The sequence below is a fragment of the Gadus macrocephalus genome, chromosome 9 (assembly GCF_031168955.1).
Source record: "Gadus macrocephalus chromosome 9, ASM3116895v1".
Classification (NCBI taxonomy): Eukaryota; Metazoa; Chordata; class Actinopteri; order Gadiformes; family Gadidae; genus Gadus; species Gadus macrocephalus.
Window position 1 is genome coordinate 135,369 of NC_082390.1, and position 22,798 is coordinate 158,166.

The window sequence follows — 22,798 nt, forward strand, 5'->3', positions numbered from 1 at the left end:
GGGCTTATCCGACTGTGATGTGTGCCAGTTTCAGACTCTCTCCCTCTCTCCCTTCCAGAGCTGCTGTCTATCCGTTCCTGAGGCGTTCTTCTTCTTGAAGCGGGGTCCAGAATCGGAGATCCGACAACCGGGTGTGTCTTTGTAATGATCTCTCTCTCCCTCTCTTCTTGAACGAGCGCGCTTCACCGGCCACAACACTGGACCCAGTGATGCTGGGCTTGGACCCTTCCTCTGACAGGAAGAGAAATGCTGCCCCCCCCCCCCTACCCCTACCCCTCCTCCTCCTCCTCCTCCTCCTCCTCCTCCGTTTTCTCCACAACCCAAAGAAAATGCCAAAGTCAATGGGAGCCAATGGGAGCCAATGGGAGCCAATGGGAGCCAATGGGAGCCGAAGGATTGATTGCATGTAGGATCCTGGATGAACAAACTTGGCTCCCCCTGCCATCGGTTATCCATGTCTGGGGCCAGTTTAACTGCAGTCCTCTTTATAGCCAGCCAATAGTACCATCATTGTGTGCTGTTAGCTATATACCATATCTTGAACTGGCCATGAACCCAGTTTCTACATTAGCAGGCATGCCACAGCAGCGGTTGCTGAAACATCATTACAATGGGCTTGCACTGATGTTTCAGCAGCAGGAAATTAAAAATGTGCAGATCAGCTGGCAGGAATCCCCTGAGAAGGACTGACTGGTGACAGTTTGATTTAGTCGGCTGTTGAAAAAAAAAAGATGTTAACTGATTTACATCCGCTTAATAAGATGGCTCAGCTGTTAGCCAGTTGAGGATAGATCATGTGAGCCTCCAGGCTTTTAGCATTTACATGCGGTGTGATGCATCATACTGCTACCAAGTGGCCTAATGTCATTCCACCAGCTGATTACAAGACCCTGGCTGGGCAGGACCTCTTTGTGAAGTCTTTGGCCTCCCCCTTTGAGTGATCAGTCCAATTACACCAGACATGATTAGCTCGGTTTGGCAGATGCACTGTCTTTCATTTGGGTGAGTGGGCCAGAACAGTGGTACTGCTCCTCAGCAGGTTTAGTGTAGGCACTCATAGTCTATACCCCTGGCGCTCATTAGCTCCGCAGCAGTCGTTTATATGAAGCCTGTTTTGCTGAGCACCACCGAAGCAATCAAAGCAATTTCCAGATTTGTACAGATTACTAGGTGTATTTATGAACCACCAGACTAGATTTAAAATGTATAAAGCTCTTATTATTATCATTATCACACCGTTACATGGATACATGCACTGAAGCCCTGCTGAGTTAGATCATGTAGCTCTCTGAACCAGTGGACACTGGATAAACGGACTCCACTCCTTCCCAGTGAAACCATAGTCTTCTCATGTCACAGGGGGTGAGACACTTTCCTTGAAAAACTGTAGGGCTTGTTTTCTTTATAGTAGTTCCTACTTCATAGAAAATCTCCAAAAAGGCCGGCGCCTCGACAATTACAAAACGATGTCTGATGCGGCCACTTTATAATTATGAGAATGAGTCAGCCTGTATGACAACACAGGGGGGCTGCAGGGGAACAAGTCTGAATCTGTAACAGACTATCTCTGGGCCTATCTGTTTCAATTCGAGAGCATCTCTAACGTGAGGTTGTGTTAGGACAGGCCTATGTGTGTAGTAGATCCTTTTCCATCAAAATGAAGAATTGCTGACTGTCTTCTCCATAAACATGTGTTGTTCTGAAAGTGGTAACATGATAATAAGTTAACCACCGTTCCAAACTCCAGACCGGGTTGAATGTGTTGCAATCGTATGGAAACATGGCTTTGCTGTCATCGCCAATAGTGGATTATGTCCTAGCAATGGTTAACCCAAATAGCCACTAAATATATCCATTGCCCTGGTATCCACTAATCCTAAATGATATACATCATGGCAGAGAGAGAGAGCTCGGTTCACTGTACTACTCCTTAACAAATGAGGCAAATAGAAGGCTATCTTAGCTGTTACATGTCATCACAATGGACAATTTCCTTCAGGGAATGATTTAAAGTTTATCTTATTTTAGAACCGCTCCTTGTTGACTATAGACATATAGGCCTATTCATACACGAAGATGTCCGCTTGTAAATGCCACGATAAATAGGCTCGTTTTCAGGGGGATTGTTAAAAGGTGGGCTGAGTAACAGACAAAAATAGGATGGAGCTATGGCCCTGGCAGCTCGTCTCGACAAATGCCGTTGTCACTCAGTTGCTGTACACCTCATTTCGGTTAGGGAGAGAGCACTGGGGGTGGGGGTGTGTGTGTATGTGTGTGTGTGTGTGTGGGGGGGGGGCGCCTCTGGATACGCCTCTGGATACGCCTCGGACCCCGCCTACTCACCAACAACATCTCTTAGCCAGAACAACCTGTGAGGCCCGCTCTACTGGCTTACATGTAGTCTATAACCAGCTCCTTTTTTGTTGTAATGGGCGACCGCGGCCGTGGGTGACTCGCTCTCAGCAGCGCAATAGTTAACCATCACCGAATGCGCGGTTCTATGTTGCGTGTGTGGTGCCCTCACTCAAGCAGACCGCGACAGTACGAAGATGGCGTCGGAGGGAGCAAGCGGGGAGCAACCTCCTTCAATACAAACGCTGGCGACCACGGCGATGGGAAGTGTGGACGCGGTGAGACATTTTCGTGTGTGTCTGTGTGTATGCGTGAGAGAGAGAGTGAGATAAAATACAATCGCTTGTCAGGGCTGTAGATCACCCTGATGTAGAGATACGCCAGGAAAACAGGAGCTAATAGCGCGCATCTGTTTCCCAGAAGCGCGTCGGCTTGCGAGGCGACGAGCAGCCGCCGACCTAATCCCGGAGGAACAATGTGTGGCGATATGGAAATGTCGGAAACAGAGGTTTACAACCAGCCGAGATGACATGCGGTGCTTCTGTTACCCGGTGGTTATTTTAGGGGTCCTATTGTTAAATCCGTGCTCTGATATCTCTCCGGTCGGATGTGTTCTTGTGCTGTTTGAGTCGGCGAACCGCCGAAGCGTAGCCCGTATCAATGGAGCGTTAGCCCGTTCTTTATCATCACGGGACCCGCCGGGTGGCCGTCGTCGGACGATCTGCTTATTATAATCACAAAACGTGTTTATATTTACTTTTGTTTCGATGTGTCCATCTGCTAGATAAGAGAGACATAGGGAGACCAATCCATCACCAAAGATGGTGATGGATTAAGTATGTTTTCCTTACAATATCAATTTAAAGACTATTGGCCCCATAACTATTATTTGGCTTCAGAATAGTCCTCAATATGGACTGATTGTTTATGTCCCTTATTTTCCAATGACCCCTTGTTATGGGTCCGGTATAACGATATATGGTTACCATTATAACGTCTCCGTTTTTTATGCCCAGAGGTGTAGATCACAATCTAATCCAGCAAACGCGGACTATGTGAACATTAATCGGAATTGAGATTGGTCTGTTCACACACAGTTAGTTATGATCTCCAACGCTAGACATTTTTGCAGGTTGCAACATATGTACCAGGAGGACACCAGCTTGCCACCCCTCTGGGCAAATTAATCAATCTGTTGCCTCGCCGCCGGGAGTGGGGTGTAGGGGGTTTGAACCGGCCAAATCCTTCCATGTCCATTGCAATGGGCCTAGTTTAATTATCCGTGCAAAACTGGCAACATCCTGCTAGCCTCTTAACCATAGTGAACTGCACTGTGTCTTGATTCCCGTCATGTACTATCAACATTAATATGGCCAAGTTTCCAAATCTAGAAAAGTAGACCAGGCAGCATATGGTGGTCAGGCGAGGTATGCTTAGCTAGAAAGACCAGGGTAACATTTAGTTCCAGAGATGGTTTTAGGTGGGCCACGATAGATTGAGAGATTCACGGGCTAGCCTATGGAGTGTGTGTGTGTGTGTGTGTGTGTGTGTGTGTGTGTGTGTGTGTGTGTGTGTGTGTGTGTGTGTGTGTGTGTGTGTGTGTGTGTGTGTGTGTGTGTGTGTGTGTGTGTGTGTGTGTGTGTGTGTGTGTGTGTGTGTGTGTTGGGAGGCAATACTGATTGATGAGTGAAGGTGTGTGTGTGTGTGGGGGGGGGGGGGGGCAGGCAGAGCCAGTGTATGGTTGGATGGGGGTAGTGTGAGCTGTAGGGTAAGAGGAGGGGGTGGTCTGTTCACCGGACACCTTTCTAAATTGGTCTTAATTTCAGTGACTCAGCGGGCATTGCGGGGAGTACTGTGACAGCTCAGTGTCCCACTGAGCACGCTCGCTGCTCTTTCCCTGCCAGGCAGAGTTTGTGTTTAGCGATTAGCTTTAACGCTAACAGGTGCTGTGCAGCCACCGAGCTACAAGCTACGTCTTGGCCTTCTGCTCTTCGTATCACCAGCCAGTCTTGCCAAAGGCTGCTTGATGAAGCTCTTTGCTCTTTGCAGCACCTCCTATTGATTCCTAGGGGAACATGTGTGAGCCGAGAGGAGGGCGCTCTCTAGTCAAAATAACTTGATGACCTCTCAACTTAGTCCTCAAGAGGGGTCAAGGGGCTAAAGGTCAATTAAATGCCCGCTGCAGCTCAGTTCCCCCTGGCCTTCCTTCACAGACCTGACAGACTGGGATTTAAGCAGTGGGGAGATCAATTGGTTTAAGTATGATACCTTATTATTTTGAAAAGATCATTTGCAATCTGACAAGTCATTCAGTGGAATATTTTTATTTAATTTCAATCACTTAATTTGGGTCGGAAAAATTGCATCACTTGAATGTAAATCAGCCTTTATTAGCAGAAATATATTATGCAACTCTCTGTATCATGACCTGCTAGTAAATACAGTCAAAACACTTATGTCCGCGAGGTCGGTTGGAGGTTTGCAGGCAGTGCCCTGGCCCTTGTAATTTAATTTGGGCTTGTGGGACAGAAGCCTGCCAAGTGATGTATATAGGGCTAATAGATCCCATGATAGGAGAATAGAGACTAGCCTTTTCCAACCTTTTTTTATGACAGCTTTGTAACTTCATCGCTTTGCCATATTTTGATTGTCTGTTTATCTGTGTCTGGTTTGGCTTGTATCATTATCACACATTGACACCATGTTCACATGACCGGGCAGAAGGGATTGGGTACTGAGAAGCTAGATTCTCCACTGTGATTCTCTGAAAGGCCTATACGGTGAAAGGGTTTCTGGGAACAGGCTGTGAAAATCGATTGGTCGGCCTTGAGTCTATGAATCTGTCCTTGGAAACCGCTTCTCAGATTTGACGTCAGAGTTCTACCTCTAATGATATTGGACTGTAAAATAAGCATTCTTAAGTCACATTTTTACTTGAAAAATCTTCATTGGGGTAGCTTGATTTATCCTCAGTCATTTTTACATGTGACACTATTCAATTTCAAACTATTCATACCAAAACATCAGAAAACCACCAATAATCTTCATGAAGCCCTTCTCCATCTCAGATGAAATAACCCTAACCCTAACCCTAAACCACCATTAACCTTCAGGAAGTCTTTCTCCATCTCAGGGAGACCATCTCCCAGGTCTGTATTAACCCCTCTCCCCTGGGTCTCGATGGATCACTCTCAACAAGACACATTGGGCTCATGGCCGCTCCAGTGAGGCCTTTAGAGATGGACGTCTTTCAGGATGGATCATAGATGGGTCATACATCAGACGTCCATCCCTACAGGCAACTGATCATCTGCAGGAGTTGAAGGTTTACATATTTCTGGTGGAAACCTGTGACAGAGAGAGAGAGATTTTCCCTTTTGTTGGATTGCTGCTTTGCGTTGATCTCGGTTTTACAGTACTATCTATCCGATGACAGGCGTCCTAGATATTACACAAGAAGAATAAGGATGGCTGTGTCCAAGTTATTGCAGCAGATGGTGTCGAGGAACGGCCCCAAGAAACGAATGTGTCACCAAGCTCTACTGTGAACATCTGATTAGCGTGGGGTTCTGGGACATGCTGTGAACCTCCAAGTCCTCCTCCCACTCCCATTCAACTTTTTTCAACAGACCATGTAAGAATTTCACCGTATTCCTCGTCTCTATGCGTTGAACGAACACAATGGCGTTTACTGTTTATGAACACGACATTCCGACACTGGCTCTCGGAATGCCGACCAACTAGCTTCAGTCACAATGTCTGGGAATGTGACAGAAAGGATGCAAGATGGAACCCTGACAACGAGCTGCACCCCAGATGTTTTGTTTAGCAATAGAGATCCTAATTTGTAAATCTGATGGTGTTGATGGAAGTTGGGCTTTCCTGCAATTTACAACGCATACTAGAGAGTGAGATGCAGTTGTTTTTTTTTCTCCCATCTTTTTACAAGTAGATGCAAAAAAACGTTTAATTTACATAAGGCGCTGTGGAAAGTGGTCTGGTCAATCCCAATTATTCATCTGCACTGGCATGCCCTATAGCCTCTGCTAGCCAAAACGGAGCCTAATGACCTGGCTAAATGTGGACTAATTGGAGAAAATAAGCCTCAAGGTAGAATGATACCCGTTGCCGCATGGTTTTTGATTGTTGGACTTAATGGGACCAGTTTGAAACTGAGGAGTGTTTACACACATTTTCACACGTTAAAAGTAAATTTGCATATAGCCATCCAGTGTGTGTGTGTGTTAGGCATAATTTTGTGAGAATTTTAAAAGCTTGGTGGAGATTATTATTATTATTTTTAAATACTCGACTACAACTAGATCCATTTTGCTATAGCAATGCTGAGATGTAAAAGGACACTGGGATTTAGACTTGACATGTTGGCAAATCACATGTTTTTAGATTTAGTAACTGAACTGTTATATCCCATGCTTTTGAAGACCATCTTTATGACTATGCTGTTGACCTTTTCCGTCTACCTAAACGGCACAATGTAAACCGCCATTTTGTTTACAATGATGTATTTACCAACCCGTTTACCATCATGTTATCTCCAGCTATAACCCTGTGTGTCTTGTGTTCTTTCAGAAATGTGAGTTCAACATGGACAGTCTGAGCAAACCAGAGCTCCTCACCTTGCTGAGCATCATGGAGGGAGAGCTGGAAGCACGGGACCTGGTCATTGAGACCCTGAGGGTGAGTCCTGACATTTCTCTCTTCTCTAATCATCTAATCACTTTTTTTTTAATAATAGCATCCGTCTGTCTGCTTTCTCTCGCCCGCTTCTTCAATTTACCCTGGTCTCTCTCTCTCTCTCTCTCTCTCTCTCTCTCTCGTTGTCTCTCTGTCTCTCTCTCGTTGTCTCTCTGTCTCTCTCTCGTTGTCTGTCTCTCTCTCGTTGTCTCTCTCTCTCTCTGTCTCTCTCTCGTTGTCTCTCTCTCTCTCTCTCTCTCTCGTTGTCTCTCTCTCGTTGTCTCTCTCTCTCTCTCGTTCTCTCTCTCGTTGTATCTCTCTCTCTCTCTCTCTCTCTCTCTCTCTCTCTCTCTCTCTCTCTCTCTCTCTCGTTGTATCTCTCTCTCGTTGTATCTCTCTCTCTCGTTGTATCTCTCTCTCTCTCTCGTTGTCTCTCTCTCGTTGTCTCTCTCTCTCTCTCGTTGTCTCTCTCTCGTTGTATCTCTCTCTCTCTCTCTCTCTCTCTCTCGTTGTATCTCTCTCTCGTTGTATCTCTCTCTCTCGTTGTATCTCTCTCTCTCTCTCGTTGTATCTCTCTCTCTCTCTCTCGTTGTATCTCTCTCGTTGTATCTCGTTCTGTAGCTGTCATGCACTCACCTAGCGGTCTCACAAATACAGTGTCACAGTGTTCCCAGCTAATTCTTGCCAACTCATCCATGGATGTTGACCCCGTAGTGCTGGGTTAGGGCTAACCCTAACCCTAACCCGTAGTGCTGGGTTAGCTAACCCTAACCCAGCACTACGGGTTAGGGTTAGCTAACCCTAACCCGTAGTGCTGGGTTAGGGTTAGCTAACCCTAACCCTAACCCGTAGTGCTGGGTTAGCTAACCCTAACCCAGCACTACGGGTTAGGGTTAGTTAGCCCTAACCCGTAGTGCTGGGTTAGGGTTAACCCTAACCCGTAGTGCTGGCTATACGGAGCAGAAAGCCTTTGTGCGCGTGTGAAAGGTCGACCGGCCGCTAAGAATGTAGTGTGTACCAGAAAAAGGGATCTTGACCTGGTTTTAAATTAAGTGTAGCACGGTGACGGGGAACAGATGGGGGTTTAGTCCAAACGGAGAATGGTGCTAAGAGGTGGATGTGAGGGACAACACTCGGTGCCTGGACCCCGAGTCTCCCCTCAGATAAGGAGCCTCTCGGATTACCTTTGTTAAATCACAGCTGGATGACAGAGTGACAAGCCCTTGAGAAAATAGCCGGCCTCCGTAGTGGCTTTAAGGTCCTGTGGTCGTAATCCACCTTCTGTTGCCTGTATCAATATTTACTACTACTGTACTATAGCACTTTTGCACATGGTTGCCATTATGTTCTCCATGTAACTAATTAAACAAACCATGGCAAACAGACAAAGCTGTGGTTGAATGGTGCGACGTAGCAGTCAACGAGATGCTGAAATGGTATTGTTTGAGGTGCGCCCATCTTCACTCGGCTTATTTGCTTCCCTTTCCAACTCTAACCCATACAAACTGGGGTTACGAGGTTCAAAATGTAAGTGCTTCAGTCCATCCCATGCCTCTCTTACTCTTTTCCTTCTGGCTTACTTCCTTCGGATGTTGCTTGTCCTCCACAGATGCAAGGATGACGTGCTATTTCTGAACAAGCTCTTATCCAATCTCTCTGTCTCTCGCCCTCTCTCTGTCTCTCGCCCTCTCTCTGTCTCTCGCCCTCTCTCTGTCTCTCGCCCTCTCTCTGTCTCTCGCCCTCTCTCTGTCTCTCGCCCTCTCTGTCTCTCGCCCTCTCTCTGTCTCTCGCCCTCTCTCTGTCTCTCGCCCTCTCTCTGTCTCTCGCCCTCTCTCTGTCTCTCGCCCTCTCTCTGTCTCTCGCCCTCTCTGTCTCTCGCCCTCTCTCTGTCTCTCGCCCTCTCTCTGTCTCTCGCCCTCTCTCTGTCTCTCGCCCTCTCTCTGTCTCTCGCCCTCTCTCTGTGGGCCAGAGCTGTATTCAGGTCATGATTAACATCGTATTTTGCCACTGCTCCCATTTCGATGCTGCCCTAATAAACCTTCGTTTATGCCATCTCCCGGGCTGTTCTTCGGTGACGTCATCGGGGCTGGGACCAGGTGTCCTTTTGGAGCACCTCAGTGCCTTCCTTTGTATCAATAATTCACCTTGTTTAAACCGGGCGGCCTGTGGTGAAATTAGCAATCCCCTTTCCGCAAGGGCAATGTTTGTCCTTGTCCCGGCCACTACTCTCTCACTCTCTCTGTCCTACTTCGATGCCTGGCCAAGTTTCTACTCGTCTCTTATCCGCTTCTTCCCTGTCTCAGTCATTTTCTTCTCCGATGGATCCCCTCCCTGTCGCGCTCCCTCTCCTCTCCGCACCCCTCCCTCTTGTGGCCGTCCTACCTGCTGTCGACTCCCTGCAAAACATGCAACGGCCCTTTGTTTTTATCCGACATAAGGCTCAACGGACTCTATTTTCAGACATTTATGTGATTTAAGTGCGAAGACGGATGATATAGGGAGAAAAAACAAAAAAGAAAAAGCCACCGAAAACCAGATGGAGAGAGTGCAAGGTTCTAATCTTTTGGACAAAGAATGGCGCAGGAGAAGGGATTAACCCAGACAATCTTTCTTTTTCAAAAAATCTCTGAAAAAAGCGACTTTCCGTGGACACCAGCTGCATGCATAATCAATGTCCTCTATCAACCCAGCATCAAGGCCTGGTGCCCTCCTATTGTACCCTGTTGGTACTAACCCTAACCCTGTCCTCTGGTGCCCTCCTATTGTACCCTGTTGGTACTAACCCTAACCCTGTCCTCTGGTGCCCTCCTATTGTACCCTGTTGGTACTAACCCTAACCCTGTCCTCTGGTGCCCTCCTATTGTACCCTGTTGGTACTAACCCTAAACCTGTCCTCTGGTGCCCTCCTATTGTACCCTGTTGGTACTAACCCTAACCCTGTCCTCTGGTGCCCTCCTATTGTACCCTGTTGGTACTAACCCTAACCCTGTCCTCTGGTGCCCTCCTATTGTACCCTGTTGGTACTAACCCTGTCCTCTGGTGCCCTCCTATTGTACCCTGTTGGAGGGTATAAGGAGGATAACTTGACTGTATAGATCTTCAATGGGACTGCATATAAATGGCGGGGAAACCATGCTTGCGTAACTTCTCTCTCAATACGCCAGTGGGACTCCCTCACCTGAATCGTTTTGTCAGCTAATGGTTGTGGGCCAAATTAAGAATTTGACTTTAATGGCCAAATAAAAAGCACACATTAACGTATTCACATCATTAGTGTTTGGCCTATTGACCTGCAAACGCCCGTACCATGGCAGTGGGAGGGCTCTACCTATTAACGGGTGCATATTGGTCAAACCGGTAGTGAAGGAAACGTAAATCAATTGTAACTCATTTTGAAGGCAAGGCCTGATCCCCGCTAAAACCAGTGCCAGGCTTAATCCTGGTGCCGTTTCACTGCTCCCACAATGGCCTCGCCAAGCCGCAGCTTCTCCTGGCGTGCCATGATTGTGTGAGGCCTGTGGAGCATTAATAAGAGGCTTTGGTATCGGCGTTGATTAATTAGCGTTGCGGCTAAAGCTGGCTAAGCTACCGTATCGGTTTTCACAGAACGGCAGGTTGTAGAAACACAAACAGATCACGTGGTCGGATGTATTGCGAGCCGAGCCATACACTACTCTTTGTCACTTAGGTTCAGTATCTTGCTCTGAAATGGCTTCTTAACTCTGGCCTGTAGTTCAATAACCCTGGGCGACAATCACTGTTTTGTCAGCCATCACTACCTATTCAGTAGTGCAAATACCCATTGAAACCTGGCCAATTACCTTATTCATTCTCAGCTCAGTAGTTAATCTGTTGGTGGCCAAAGGAGACCATGTGTGCAGTCAATATTCTGGTCCGGACCAATCTACCGACTTGGACGAGCAAAGGTCACGTGGTCCTCTGACGAGTCCTGTGATTGGCTGTTCCAGAGGTGGATTCTCACACACACACACACACACACACACACACACACACACACACACACACACACACACACACACACACACACACACACACACACACACACACACACACACACACACACACACACACACACACACACACACACACACACACACAGGGCCCGACCGATACATCGGCCTGCCGATTTAATCAGCCGATTATAGCCTTTTTGAAAATAATCAACATCGGCCAAAAAGGCGCCGATTACAACCGATTATTATTTTATTTTTTAAGAAATGTTATTGCGCTTAGTATCCTGCAGATTGCGCTCCTACTCGCCTTGCTAACTAACAACTTTAGCTGGAGTAAAAAAGAGGAGATTGAATTTTAGCGTACATCATGAAAGCACGCTCGCTCAGGCAGCTGCATGCTCACCTCACCAATGTACACATGACGCGTTGTTTGAGCATGTTGTGCCTGTTTTTCTTTAGGTCCCAGGCCATGTTAATTTGTTATACTGTAGACTCTAACGGTGAGACCATACTGCTCAGCACGCACGTGTTAGTCACTGCTCACGAGCGCAGCACATTGGGAGTTAGTTATTTATTTTACATTTTACATTACACTAATTTTTTACTGTAAATGTATTCTAAAACACTCAAAGGTTCTGCATTCAATTCACATATTCGTCAAAAGTGTTTAAAGTATATTTAAGGTATCAAAAACTACGTTTTATATGCTTTTTTTTGTTTCGTTTTTAATCGGCCGATTTAAATCACACACACACACACACACACACACACACACACACACACACACACACACACACACACACACACACACACACACACACACACACACACACACACACGGCCAGAGCCATGAGCGTTTCTCCTGCACCATGTTACAGTAGCCAGCTATTTAAGGCATGCACTGTCGCTGGGCCTCCCCATCACTCTGACCGTGCACTCACTCACTCACTCCCTCGCCCTCACTTTTCCTCTCTCGCTCACTTTCATTCCCTAGTCCCGGTTTTCTTTCTGGTTCACACTCTCTCTCATTCTCCCTTCAAGTCTTGATCGCTCTCGCTAGCTCACTCTCGCTTGCCCTTATTCTTGCTTCTTTCTCCCACGCTTACTGTATTGATATTTTAAATGAGATTAATAATACATTTTATCCGTGAGTCTTTATTCACACACAGTCTTTTTAAAAGTGGATTCACAAACACAAAAGAATGAGGAGGACTTATCTCAAGCCTTTGGCCGGTACGATAATGCTGTACATTCTATTGTGTAATAGTTGGTCATGGATTGATTGAGCCCAAAAAGGTATATGGTGCATAGAGACAGTTCTATGATGCATAGAGTGGAACAGACATTTACACTTGAAATGGCATCCATTCATCTTTTATAGCTACGTATGTTTCTTAAACTGAGGTTGCTCCTCTTGCTTTCTCTGTACCTTTTTTAGAATATCTGTGTCTCTTGGCTCCAGTCTGAGGCTCCACAGTTTATCAGAAAAGCCAAAAGATGGTGTTTTTAATTTGGTCAGTAATAATGGATGCACTCTCCCGGAGCTGCCCTGATGCTAAGAGACCTGCCGACCCCTTCCTCCGTTCCATTCGCCCCCTGGTCCGTCCAGACTTCCTGGCAACACTGAGACCCCTGCCCTCTGACATGGCGATCAACAGGGAAGAACCGTCTGGGCTGAAGATCACTCTTTTGTTTACTCCTTAGTACATAAGCATACAAGCCTCTGTACAAGTCTGCCTTGTATACACCTGGATTATGTTTCTATGGAAAAATTGCTTTGTATGAGCTCAAGTCAATCAAACTCCACTGAATCCAAACAACGTGCATTGGTGCCCTGCTGAATAGGGGGCTATGTAGGTCTGCACTTCTGCTGTTTCATTTGAAGAGCAGTGGGCATGGCAGAAGTAATCAGCATGCAGAGGACTTTGAAGTCTTTGAGAATATCATAATAGCTCTCTGTCTCTCTCTAGTCGTCTTTTTATGGTAAATGGCAGCATTGTTTTTTCTTCTTCTTCTTCTTCACACACACACACACACACACACACACACACACACACACACACACACACACACACAGCTCTGATCCGTCAACTGCATAGCAACCAGACCCCCTCCCTCCCCTTACCCCGGTCTCCCATAGCAACGGAGTGCTCCCTATCAAGGCTCCCATCTCAAGTTTCACTACCACCCACCGGCAGGCTGCTCTGGCCCTCTACCCCCCCCTCACCCCCCTCCAAACACACACACCCTCACCAACAACCCCCCCATGCCCTTCCTCCTCATGCGGGGCAAAGTTGTATGTGTGTCTCTTTAAAGGATCGTCGTGTGTGTGTGTGTGTGTGTGTGTGTGTGTGTGTGTGTGTGTGTGTGTGTGTGTGTGTGTGTGTGTGTGTGTGTGTGTGTGTGTGTGTGTGTGTGTGTGTGTGTGTGTGTGTGTGTGTGTGTGTGTTGTAGCATCCTCACTTGGAAGCATGGATGCTCGAGATGAGCTTAGCAAGTAGGTCACAGCAGGCTCTCTCTCTCTCCTCTCTCTCTCTCCTCCCTCTCTCTCTCCACTCTCTCCCTCTCTCTCCCTCCCTACATTCGGCTCCTCATGGTGCTCGGCGTCTGTATGTCTTTGGGACTTTTTCTGTACAAGTGAATTTATGGTTTCTGTGCATTTTCACCCTGTGTCACTTGAAATAAATCACCTTTTTATTCAGTGAGCTAAAATGATATGTTGAAATAATATTGGAAAGAAAGAAATCACATTTCTCTCAATGAAGGTTTAAAGAAAAATAATACAATATTACTTTGTTCATTATGAAGATCTTTCAACTCTTTTCTTCCTCTTTCTAACTCTTGGGGTCTGGCCCGATGAGGGCCACCAAGATAAACAAGACGCAAGATCAAATGCCCACGAAGTCAACGGCCAAGCCCGTAGTTCTGCGTACCGAGATCCGCAGTAATGCCACCCAAACGCTGCTTAGCCAGATAGAAGGAAAACAGTCATGATAGCACAAGTATAACATACAATTTATGCATACAATTACTGTGTTTTTGTGTCTGGGAATCATCGCATTACACTCAGAATATGGCTAGGGTTCTCAGCAGCTTAATTCAATAGTTAGTTGCTATAATTATATAATTAAAGGTTAACGTGATTGTTGCCTTTATGATTTATATCCTACCTTATCCACTGCTAAACAGTGTAAGCCTTTCCCTGTGTTAACCCTCAAACTGGTGCTGTCGGTCGCCTGAATCGCACGATCCAGCCCTCACGCACGACTCATCTCACACACAATTCAGCCCTCACGCACGATTCAGCTCACACACGGATGGGTGTCACTTCTCTCTTGATATCTCTGCTGCTTGGTTTGGCATGATCTTTAATGCTTCTTCAAATTAATGTGGACGCTTGCACACTGTGTCCACTATAAGACGATTTATTTTGCTTTCGATCAGAAGGACACTGAATTTCCTTTTTATGTCACGTTTGTCTATGATCTAATTCACTCAATTGTCTTTGGAAGATTTTCTAATCAATTGAAAAGCTCTAAACCAAACGAACCAAACTAAAGCCCTTTCCCCCGCTAGCTGTATTCAAGCTCTCTTACTCTCTGCATCTGTCCATCCTTTGTCTCTTTTGTCTCTATCTGTCCGCCCTGGTTTCGGTCAGTCTGGCTTCTGGAAAATCAGCTGACTGTCTAAAACACAGCCAGGCTTTCAGATCAATAACCTTGACTTGACCATTTGTGTGTGTGGGTACGTGTGTACATTTGACTTTGTGTTACTGAATATCTGGGTGCCTCTGAATAGCATTTCTACTTATAGTTTGATTCTGAGCGTGCACATGCCTCCAGCTAGGACCTGCCCATCCTCTTCCACCAGCCAGTTAATGTCCAGTTGCAAATGATTGCTAACCGTATCACCCTCATCACTGCCTCCTTGGCAGTATTTTTTGGCAGGGTTAGCTGGTTGAATCGGGGTTAGGGTTAGCTGGTTGAATCGGGGTTAGGGTTAGCTGGTTGAATCGGGGTTAGGGTTAGCTGGTTGAATCGGGGTTAGGGTTAGCTGGTTGAATCGGGGTTAGGGTTAGCTGGTTGAATCGGGGTTAGGGTTAGCTGGTTGAATCGGGGTTAGGGTTAGCTGGTTGAATCGGGGTTAGGGTTAGCTGGTTGAATCGGGGTTAGGGTTAGCTGGTTGAATCGGGGTTAGGGTTAGCTGGTTGAATCGGGGTTAGGGTTAGCTGGTTGAATCGGGGTTAGGGTTAGCTGGTTGAATCGGGGTTAGGGTTAGCTGGTTGAATCGGGGTTAGGGTTAGCTGGTTGAATCGGGGTTAGGGTTAGCTGGTTGAATCGGGGTTAGGGTTAGCTGGTTGAATCGGGGTTAGGGTTAGCTGGTTGAATCAGGACACCTCCAGGGCTAACTGCAGGTTAGAGGGCAGACGTTGCAGTCAAGAAAAGCTGCAATAGTTCAGTCTTTGTTGTCGGGTGAATTGATGAAGTTCAGTTGGGATATCATCAAATGTCATAAATGCACGAGTCGTTGCACAGTAGGGAAAGCCTTTGTTTAACACTCCCGCGGCTTTTCAGAGGTGAAACATCTACAGGCACAGAAAGTCACTCCATAATTCCCTCTAATCGGTATAGGTGGATGCGCTTTAACTTATTGTTAACTGGACCTGCCATTTTCCACCTCCTTAATAATTAGCATAAAGTTGTAGATTGAAAGCGGTCCGTTACATAGACTACTGCAATGCAACCGTCGGGTCATAACAGTATTATTGATGCCGTTTGTCTTTCACCGTCGCTCACAGTGGGGCGGTGAGCATATGGTTTAGGGGTGGAGGTGAGACTGCATGCCAGAGGACTGGGAGCCGGAGATCATGGGAAGAGGAGATTCATGCCACTGTAAATGTCAAGGAACCGCCTGGAACTGTCACACAGAGGAAGGGCTGCCAAACACCCAGATGCACACATTCCTCCGCTAATCCTGTGAGGCTATGCTCAGCGGCACAGTCCCGGGGGCAGGCAGGCTGTGCTCGGGTCTGGACGCATGCGTTTCTATTGTTGGACCCGCATGATGCTGCATGATGTCGGTGGCAGCCACTGAATGCCATTTAATATAATATCAATCTGCGTCTTTTCCCCCCCGCTGTCAAAGCTCCATGTCCAACAAAGCCGTTCATTGTTCTCGTGTTCCAGCTAGTAATGTGAATTGTGAACAATTAATTCACTCTTGCTCATAAACTCCAAATCATGAATGACCCCGCTGTCGTCTTTCCTGCAGTGCAAAAGCTAAAGAGGAAATGTCAAGGGATCATTGATAGTTCAGTAGGACGTCGCATACTGTATGTCCCGATATGTGATGATCAAGCCAGCCAGGAAGCTTTTAACGGCACTGCAGAGATGTACAGACAACAGAAGCAGACCGCCCCTAGCAACAGTCACAGAGGAAGACGGATGGCCTGTTCAACTTGGACAGGAGAGGAAAAGGCAATGCGGTGCTACAATGAAATGAAGCGGAACAATGTTTGAAGTGCTTATTAGTTCCCACAGCAGTGCTGGACCTCGTGGTCTGGAGTCCAACCCATGGATGCACTGTGGACTCCCCTGTGTTACCTTGCTATGTGGTTAGTCTCATTCTACAGGAATTAAGGTCATTTAAATAGTCTGACTTTGAACCAGGATGAGCCAAAGCTATCTTCTGGTGCTCTTCATGTAGCTTCACTGGGTTAGTGTTCAACATGGTAACCTGAAACAAATCTTCTTCCCCACTTATCCCTGGAAGAAACTCACTGAAGACAAGGAACCCCGGGACGATGGAGAGGCTATTCCTAAACGCTTGTGTTGATATAACTGATACGCGAGCAAACCCCTGGGATCACATTTAAACTTCCAGGTGTTCGGCTGCAATCTGAGTAGCCGGGCATACTTCTATCTGCGTCTTCTCCCGACAGGAAGTGGAGACAAAGATGCTCCCTGTTCTGCCCTTTCGGTTGCTTGAATCAGACGCTGTTCTATGTTCAGCAAACAAAAATGGTATCAGCTAAGATAAGGGTATTTCAATTTTTTTTAACCCCCGTGTGTGTGTGTGTGTGTGTGTGTGTGTGTGTGTGTGTGTGTGTGTGTGTGTGTGTGTGTGTGTGTGTGTGTGTGTGTGTGTGTGTGTGTGTGTGTGTGTGTGTGTGTGTGTGTGTGTGTGTGTGTGTGTGTGTGTGTGTGGCAGCCCGGCCAACCATGCCCAGTGGGTATCGGTTGCTTGTCAGGGCCATGTCCGGTTCTGAAAGCCCCCGCCAGGAGCTCGGGTGTCTCAGCGGTGAGCCCGTAGCAGGAGCTCTTGGTTTCAGGAACCCGCTGACCCTTCACTAGGGGCCCTGCTTGGTGGAGCTTCTTGGATCTCATCCACATGAAGACAGACTCCTGTCCTGGTCCTCAGCCTCAGGACTGAAGTGGATCAGCTCTTTAAGGAACGTCAGTAAGAGTTCAGTAGTGAAGCCCGTAGCTGTCCTGTCCCAATAGCACCATCGTTGTTTTGGAAACAAACCGTTGTAATAGGGGCTTACTTTAGCTGACTTTTCTTTTTACAAATTGGAATGCATGCAGTTTCAATTGCCGACATGATGCATTAAACTTGATGGAATACAAATGAGCTTTGTTAGTATAAAGGACATCGTCCAATATATTAGCTGGTTCAGATCGCTGGAGACTAATATCAGAATGTATAAACACACAGAATTGATTGAGTTGCTTTAATGATCCCTATGGGCAGATTGTCCGACAGTAGTTACTTCCTTTAGGTTTAATCAGTCTTTTTTTCCAATGTTCTTCTAAAACTCTCCCTTCTCTAGTGTTACTGGATGCCTTTCAGGCACTTCTTAATTCAGTCTTTCCACAGCGTGGTCCTTCATTCAATTGGGTGTGCTTTTTAAACAGCACGGCGTAATCACAGCATTATGGTGTGGTTCTCTCATACGAAGGCCTGTTATTTACACCAAAGGCAGAGTGGGTGGGAGGTAGGGGGACAAAGGAGCTACAATCCCATCGTGACGTGGAATGTACAGCTAAAGAACCCTGTGAATTCTGTTCAAGGGTGCGTTGCCAACACAACGCGTTTAGTTCGTGTTTATAGCTATTTATAGTCCGGTGCAGGGTTTTATACATTTGTCATGTGTAAGTAAGGAAGGGTTGGGATTTATTTGATCATTTGGTTGTCAGTAAACCAAAGTTATATCTATATATTTGTATGTGTGTGTGTGTGTGTGTGTGTGTGTGTGTGTATATATATATATATATATATATATATATATATATATTAGTATTCGAGGTAGTATTTGATTTTATGTGGCTTATTGTGAGATCCGGACGGCTTTCAAACTCTCTTCACGGGTTGCCGATGGTAACGGGGATGTAGGTTGCATCGGCCTGTGTGTGTCTGTGGCATAAAGACGGAGAGCATCACACCAAATGTTCTGACAAGAGCTCTGTGACATTTCCACCCACACAGTCCAACCCGCTGTAGCAGTGGGCGGAGGGATACACTGAACTGAAGTCCATGTGATGGAGTTATTCCACCGCACCATCGTTTCGTATCCATCCTCTCTTCTCGCCCCCCCCTGGGTGCATCTCTGAACGGTACTACTGGACTGGACTTCTTGCTGCCGGTAACAGTGCTGCGTACTGGGGTACGAGTTCCCCGGCAGGCTGATAGCCACATGAGACGCACTCCCTGCTTGGTTCATATTGGGTGTTTTAACGGCAGGAGGACTTTCGACTCTTGTTACACATTTATACAACGGTTGCTCTTTATTTCTACGTGCGTTTATCTGGACTATAGAGGGCTGCAAGAGATGAACTCCTGAATACAAGCCTGCTGACCTGTGTGTGTGTGTGTGTGTGTGTGTGTGTGTGTGTGTGTGTGTGTGTGTGTGTGTGTGTGTGTGTGTGTGTGTGTGTGTGTGTGTGTGTGTGTGTGTGTGTGTGTGTGTGTGTGTGTGTGTGTGTGTGTGTTGGGAGTTCATTTCACCAATTACAGCATGAAAACTTTGATTATTTTGGCATGCATCTTTGATAATGTGTTTGCGCTTAATATGTGCTTGCAGAGTTTATTTCCGGCTTAGTTAAATGATCCTGATAGAGAAATGCTGACACCACGGATATCGAGCACATCGCTCCACCACGACAAACGTGCACTCACCCACACAGAGTGGGTGAGTGAGTGTTATGTAACAACATGTGTATCTATATAATTTATGCAAACACACACACTGTAATGGGTTTCACCCACACACAAATGGTAAACTAGTTTACAATCCAACCATGCTCCATAAACATGACTCCATAACACACACACACACACACACACACACACACACACACACACACACACACACACACACACACACACACACACACACACACACACACACACACACACACACACACACACACACACACACACACACACACTCTAGCCCTATCAGATGGGGGTTTAGTTTAGTGTAGTGGCCCCAGGGGCGAGTGTGGTGTGTTCAGGCGGAGGATCTGCATCAGTGTCCTGTGGCATTAAGGACCGAAATAGAACGAAGAAGCTGACTCCACTGGCCAGGAACAGCCCCCCTGCTCTGCCCGGGGGGGGGGGGGGGGGGGGGGGTTGTGTGTGTGTGTGTGTGTGTGTGTGTTTGACAAACTTACAATTGTTGAATGAACTGTTGACAAATAATGTCACTGGTTGTGTGTGTGTGTGTGTGTGTGTGTGTGTGTGTGTGTGTGTGTGTGTGTGTGTGTGTGTGTGTGTGTGTGTGTGTGTGTGTGTGTGTGTGTGTGTGTGTGTGTGTGTGTGTGTGTGTGTGCCTTCCAAGTGCAGTTAAAATTAAATGCGACTCTCTCTCCTCATTGAGCAATTCTTGTCAGGGGTTGGCCTTGTTTTCATACAGAAGCCGTGAAGCCCCCCCTAGAGATTGTGTATTGTTTGGTGTGCGTGTTTGGACATGTGGTATCGGGGGCTTCATCAAACTTTCATTTCAAACCGTCAGCTTGAACTCATTAAACATGAGGAGAGCTGCAAGCACAAGGCATTGTGGGTAAAAATACTTCTCCTCAGCCACTCAAAGCCTTCCAGTTCCCAGTCTGCACAGTAACATGCAAATGTTCACTGAACGTAAATAGTGCATATGAGGCCACCTGTCACATGCTGCCTAGGGCAAGCTAGTGATGAATGGACAACATAGGGTCAAGGGTGGCAGACTTCACACCGCTACTGTTAAAAGTGTTGAACCTCTGGTTTAAAGGTGCGTTATAACCTGAGATCCAACTGCCGCTCTCCAATATGCCGGCAAGTAGCCTGGACATCACAGAGCGTGTGTTGCACACATAGATCGGGCCAAGTATATCTCTTGCTCATTAATTGCTTACTGAGTACAGGAAAACAACTTTCTCAGTGGCTGACATTCAGGATTAATTGGCCTGGTTTGGTGATGTCGTCTCTGGGCCAGGAGTTGGCATTAGAGACAACATTGTAGCTTCCCTTCGCTCTTCTACTTTGTCGCTGGTTAGATTTCTATCTATATCATAGCGTCGATACATTTAACCAACAAGCCAGTTTAAGTGAAAGATTCACTTCACAAAATGTGTATACCTTTTTAAGTTTAGTACATTGTATTTGAAATAATATAGAAGATGTCCCTTTTTGGTTTAATAATCGAACGCATCGCAGAAAGTAATTGCACTTTCTCAACGTCATTTCAGCCAATCAGAAATGGCGATGCCATTTACCGTGCCTCACCAGGGACGGCGCTGGTCCTGTAGTTCCAATATGATGATTCTGTTCCTAATAAACCATAAAATACCCTGGCTGCCGGGTACACATACTTTTCCCCCTTATTTACATTATAAAACCTCAATTAACCTGATCATTGTCCAGCACATTGCCATGCTAGCCCAGAGTGTTATACCACAATTGCAGATGAGGCTGACTTGAATCCCACTGGCAGTGGTAGCATGTTATGTAAGGATGTAGGGCCTGCTGGCTAATGTCATTTATTGTAATGTCAACGCTTTGCTTTCTGCTGATACAGCTGGCCCCCTGGTTGGCTATGCTTCACCGCCAGCACTAAACCACTCTTAGTTAAGAGATTCAAATAAACACAACTGTTGGGCAAACGTCCCACAAATTGGCTCTTGCCTGCCTTTGTGAATAGCCAACATTGAAGGATATAGTCATTTTCAATGATGCTCTGATTACATGGATGACTTGATTCGAGAGGTCGAGAGAATTACTAATACTACTAATAGTTGTGGTTCAGTGTGTTTTCCCAGACTTCTTGACCCGACAGTAGGGGGATATGCATTACCTCAGAGACTGATTATTCAGCTAAACAGAGTATTACTACCCTGCTAATTTCTACCGTCAGCTAATCGAGCAAACTCATCTATTCCAGCTGATGGGAACAAACTTGCTTGTTATAAAGTCACGCTGGTTTTATATTGTAAGACAGTCTAATAATACTACTGCATACTGAGGTCTTTCCATGACTACTAGTGGCCACTGCATTCTGTTGTCTGTGGGACTCTGACGGTCATACCGTAGGTCAAAGAATTACCATAGACATTTTAACTGTAGAATTATATTGGCTTTAACCTGTTCATTCAAGGAGTTGTGAGACAAGCAGCAAATCGCTGTATAACCCGTGCGAGCCATACTTTTTGGTCCACGCCGTAGTACACAAATGGCAGCTATAAAAGGAGGTTTGCCTTGAGGCTAAACGTTGTCAAAGTCATGGTCATTATTCACTTTGGGTTTACTGTTGTCCGTTCCGGTCCAGTAGTCCTTCCATCCATCCGTCTTCTGGCTCTCTCTAGTCCCCCTCGCTCTGGCTCTCTGGCTCTCTGGCTCTCTGGCTCTCTGGCTCTCTGGCTCTCTGGCTCTCTGGCTCTCTGGCTCTCTGGCTCTCTGGCGCTCTGGCTCTCTGGCGCTCTGGCTCTCTGGCTCATTGTTCTTTCTCCCTGCTGTGTCGGGGTCGTCAGTGTTTTTGCTGTTTAAGGCTCTCTCCGTGTCTCTGTCTCCCCTCTCTTTCGCTGGCTCGATGCCTTCGATTTAAACCTATGGTTTCAGACTTGTTCAGATCATTCCAGCCTCTCCCCCAGTCCTCCTCCGCCTCCCCTTACTGTGCTGCTCTCTGCCACCACGGCCTTTAATCAATCACATCCTGATTTATTTATTGATCCCTCCCGCCGTGTGAAGTCCTCCGGATTCTACAAAGGGCTGCATGCCTCTGTCCTTCTCCCCTCGCTCCCTCTAGCTCTTTCCCAGTCATTATCTGGGATTTCTTGGGTCGTCAATACGTAACAGGAACACCTATTTATGTTATTTATGTGTAAACATGTGCGTGTGTGATTTGTAACCTGGCCATACACCATACGCATGTATGCTGAAGGTGTACAGTTGTTCATACAATAACAGCATGTGAGAAATGGTGATCCCTGAAAGATTTGTTAGAGTTGTTACGAGTGGAACAGGAATTATGCTAATTGCGGTCAAACCAATGGAATGATTGAATCTGGTGATCAGAGGGGGCGGCTTTCTGAAAGTACTCCACACAGACTTGGTTCTGCATAGGATTTTAAACGGCAACCTCGCCCCCTTTGTTTACTTGTCAGGGAATTATTTAGTTGTGTTCTGACAACATGGAATCATGCTATAGTTCCTAACAAGGCTGCTTGGCAAAGTTTTTTCACAATATAGTTAATAGCGGAACTGCATAGCTTTGGCCAGGCTTACTCACAATATAGCTTTAG

General features: G+C 46.5%; 1 protein-coding gene across 1 annotated transcript in view; it reads left to right on the forward strand.

The window, feature by feature from the left end:
• Positions 1-2,302: 2,302 nt before the first annotated feature.
• cttnbp2 (cortactin binding protein 2) overlaps positions 2,303-22,798 on the forward strand; it is a 58,753-nt gene continuing 38,257 nt past the window's right edge. Inside the window, exons 1-2 of the mRNA XM_060060053.1 lie at positions 2,303-2,630; positions 6,943-7,050. Of these exons, the coding sequence (XP_059916036.1) occupies positions 2,550-2,630; positions 6,943-7,050 (189 nt within the window). The 5' untranslated portion in view covers positions 2,303-2,549. The remainder of the gene's footprint in view (positions 2,631-6,942; positions 7,051-22,798) is intronic.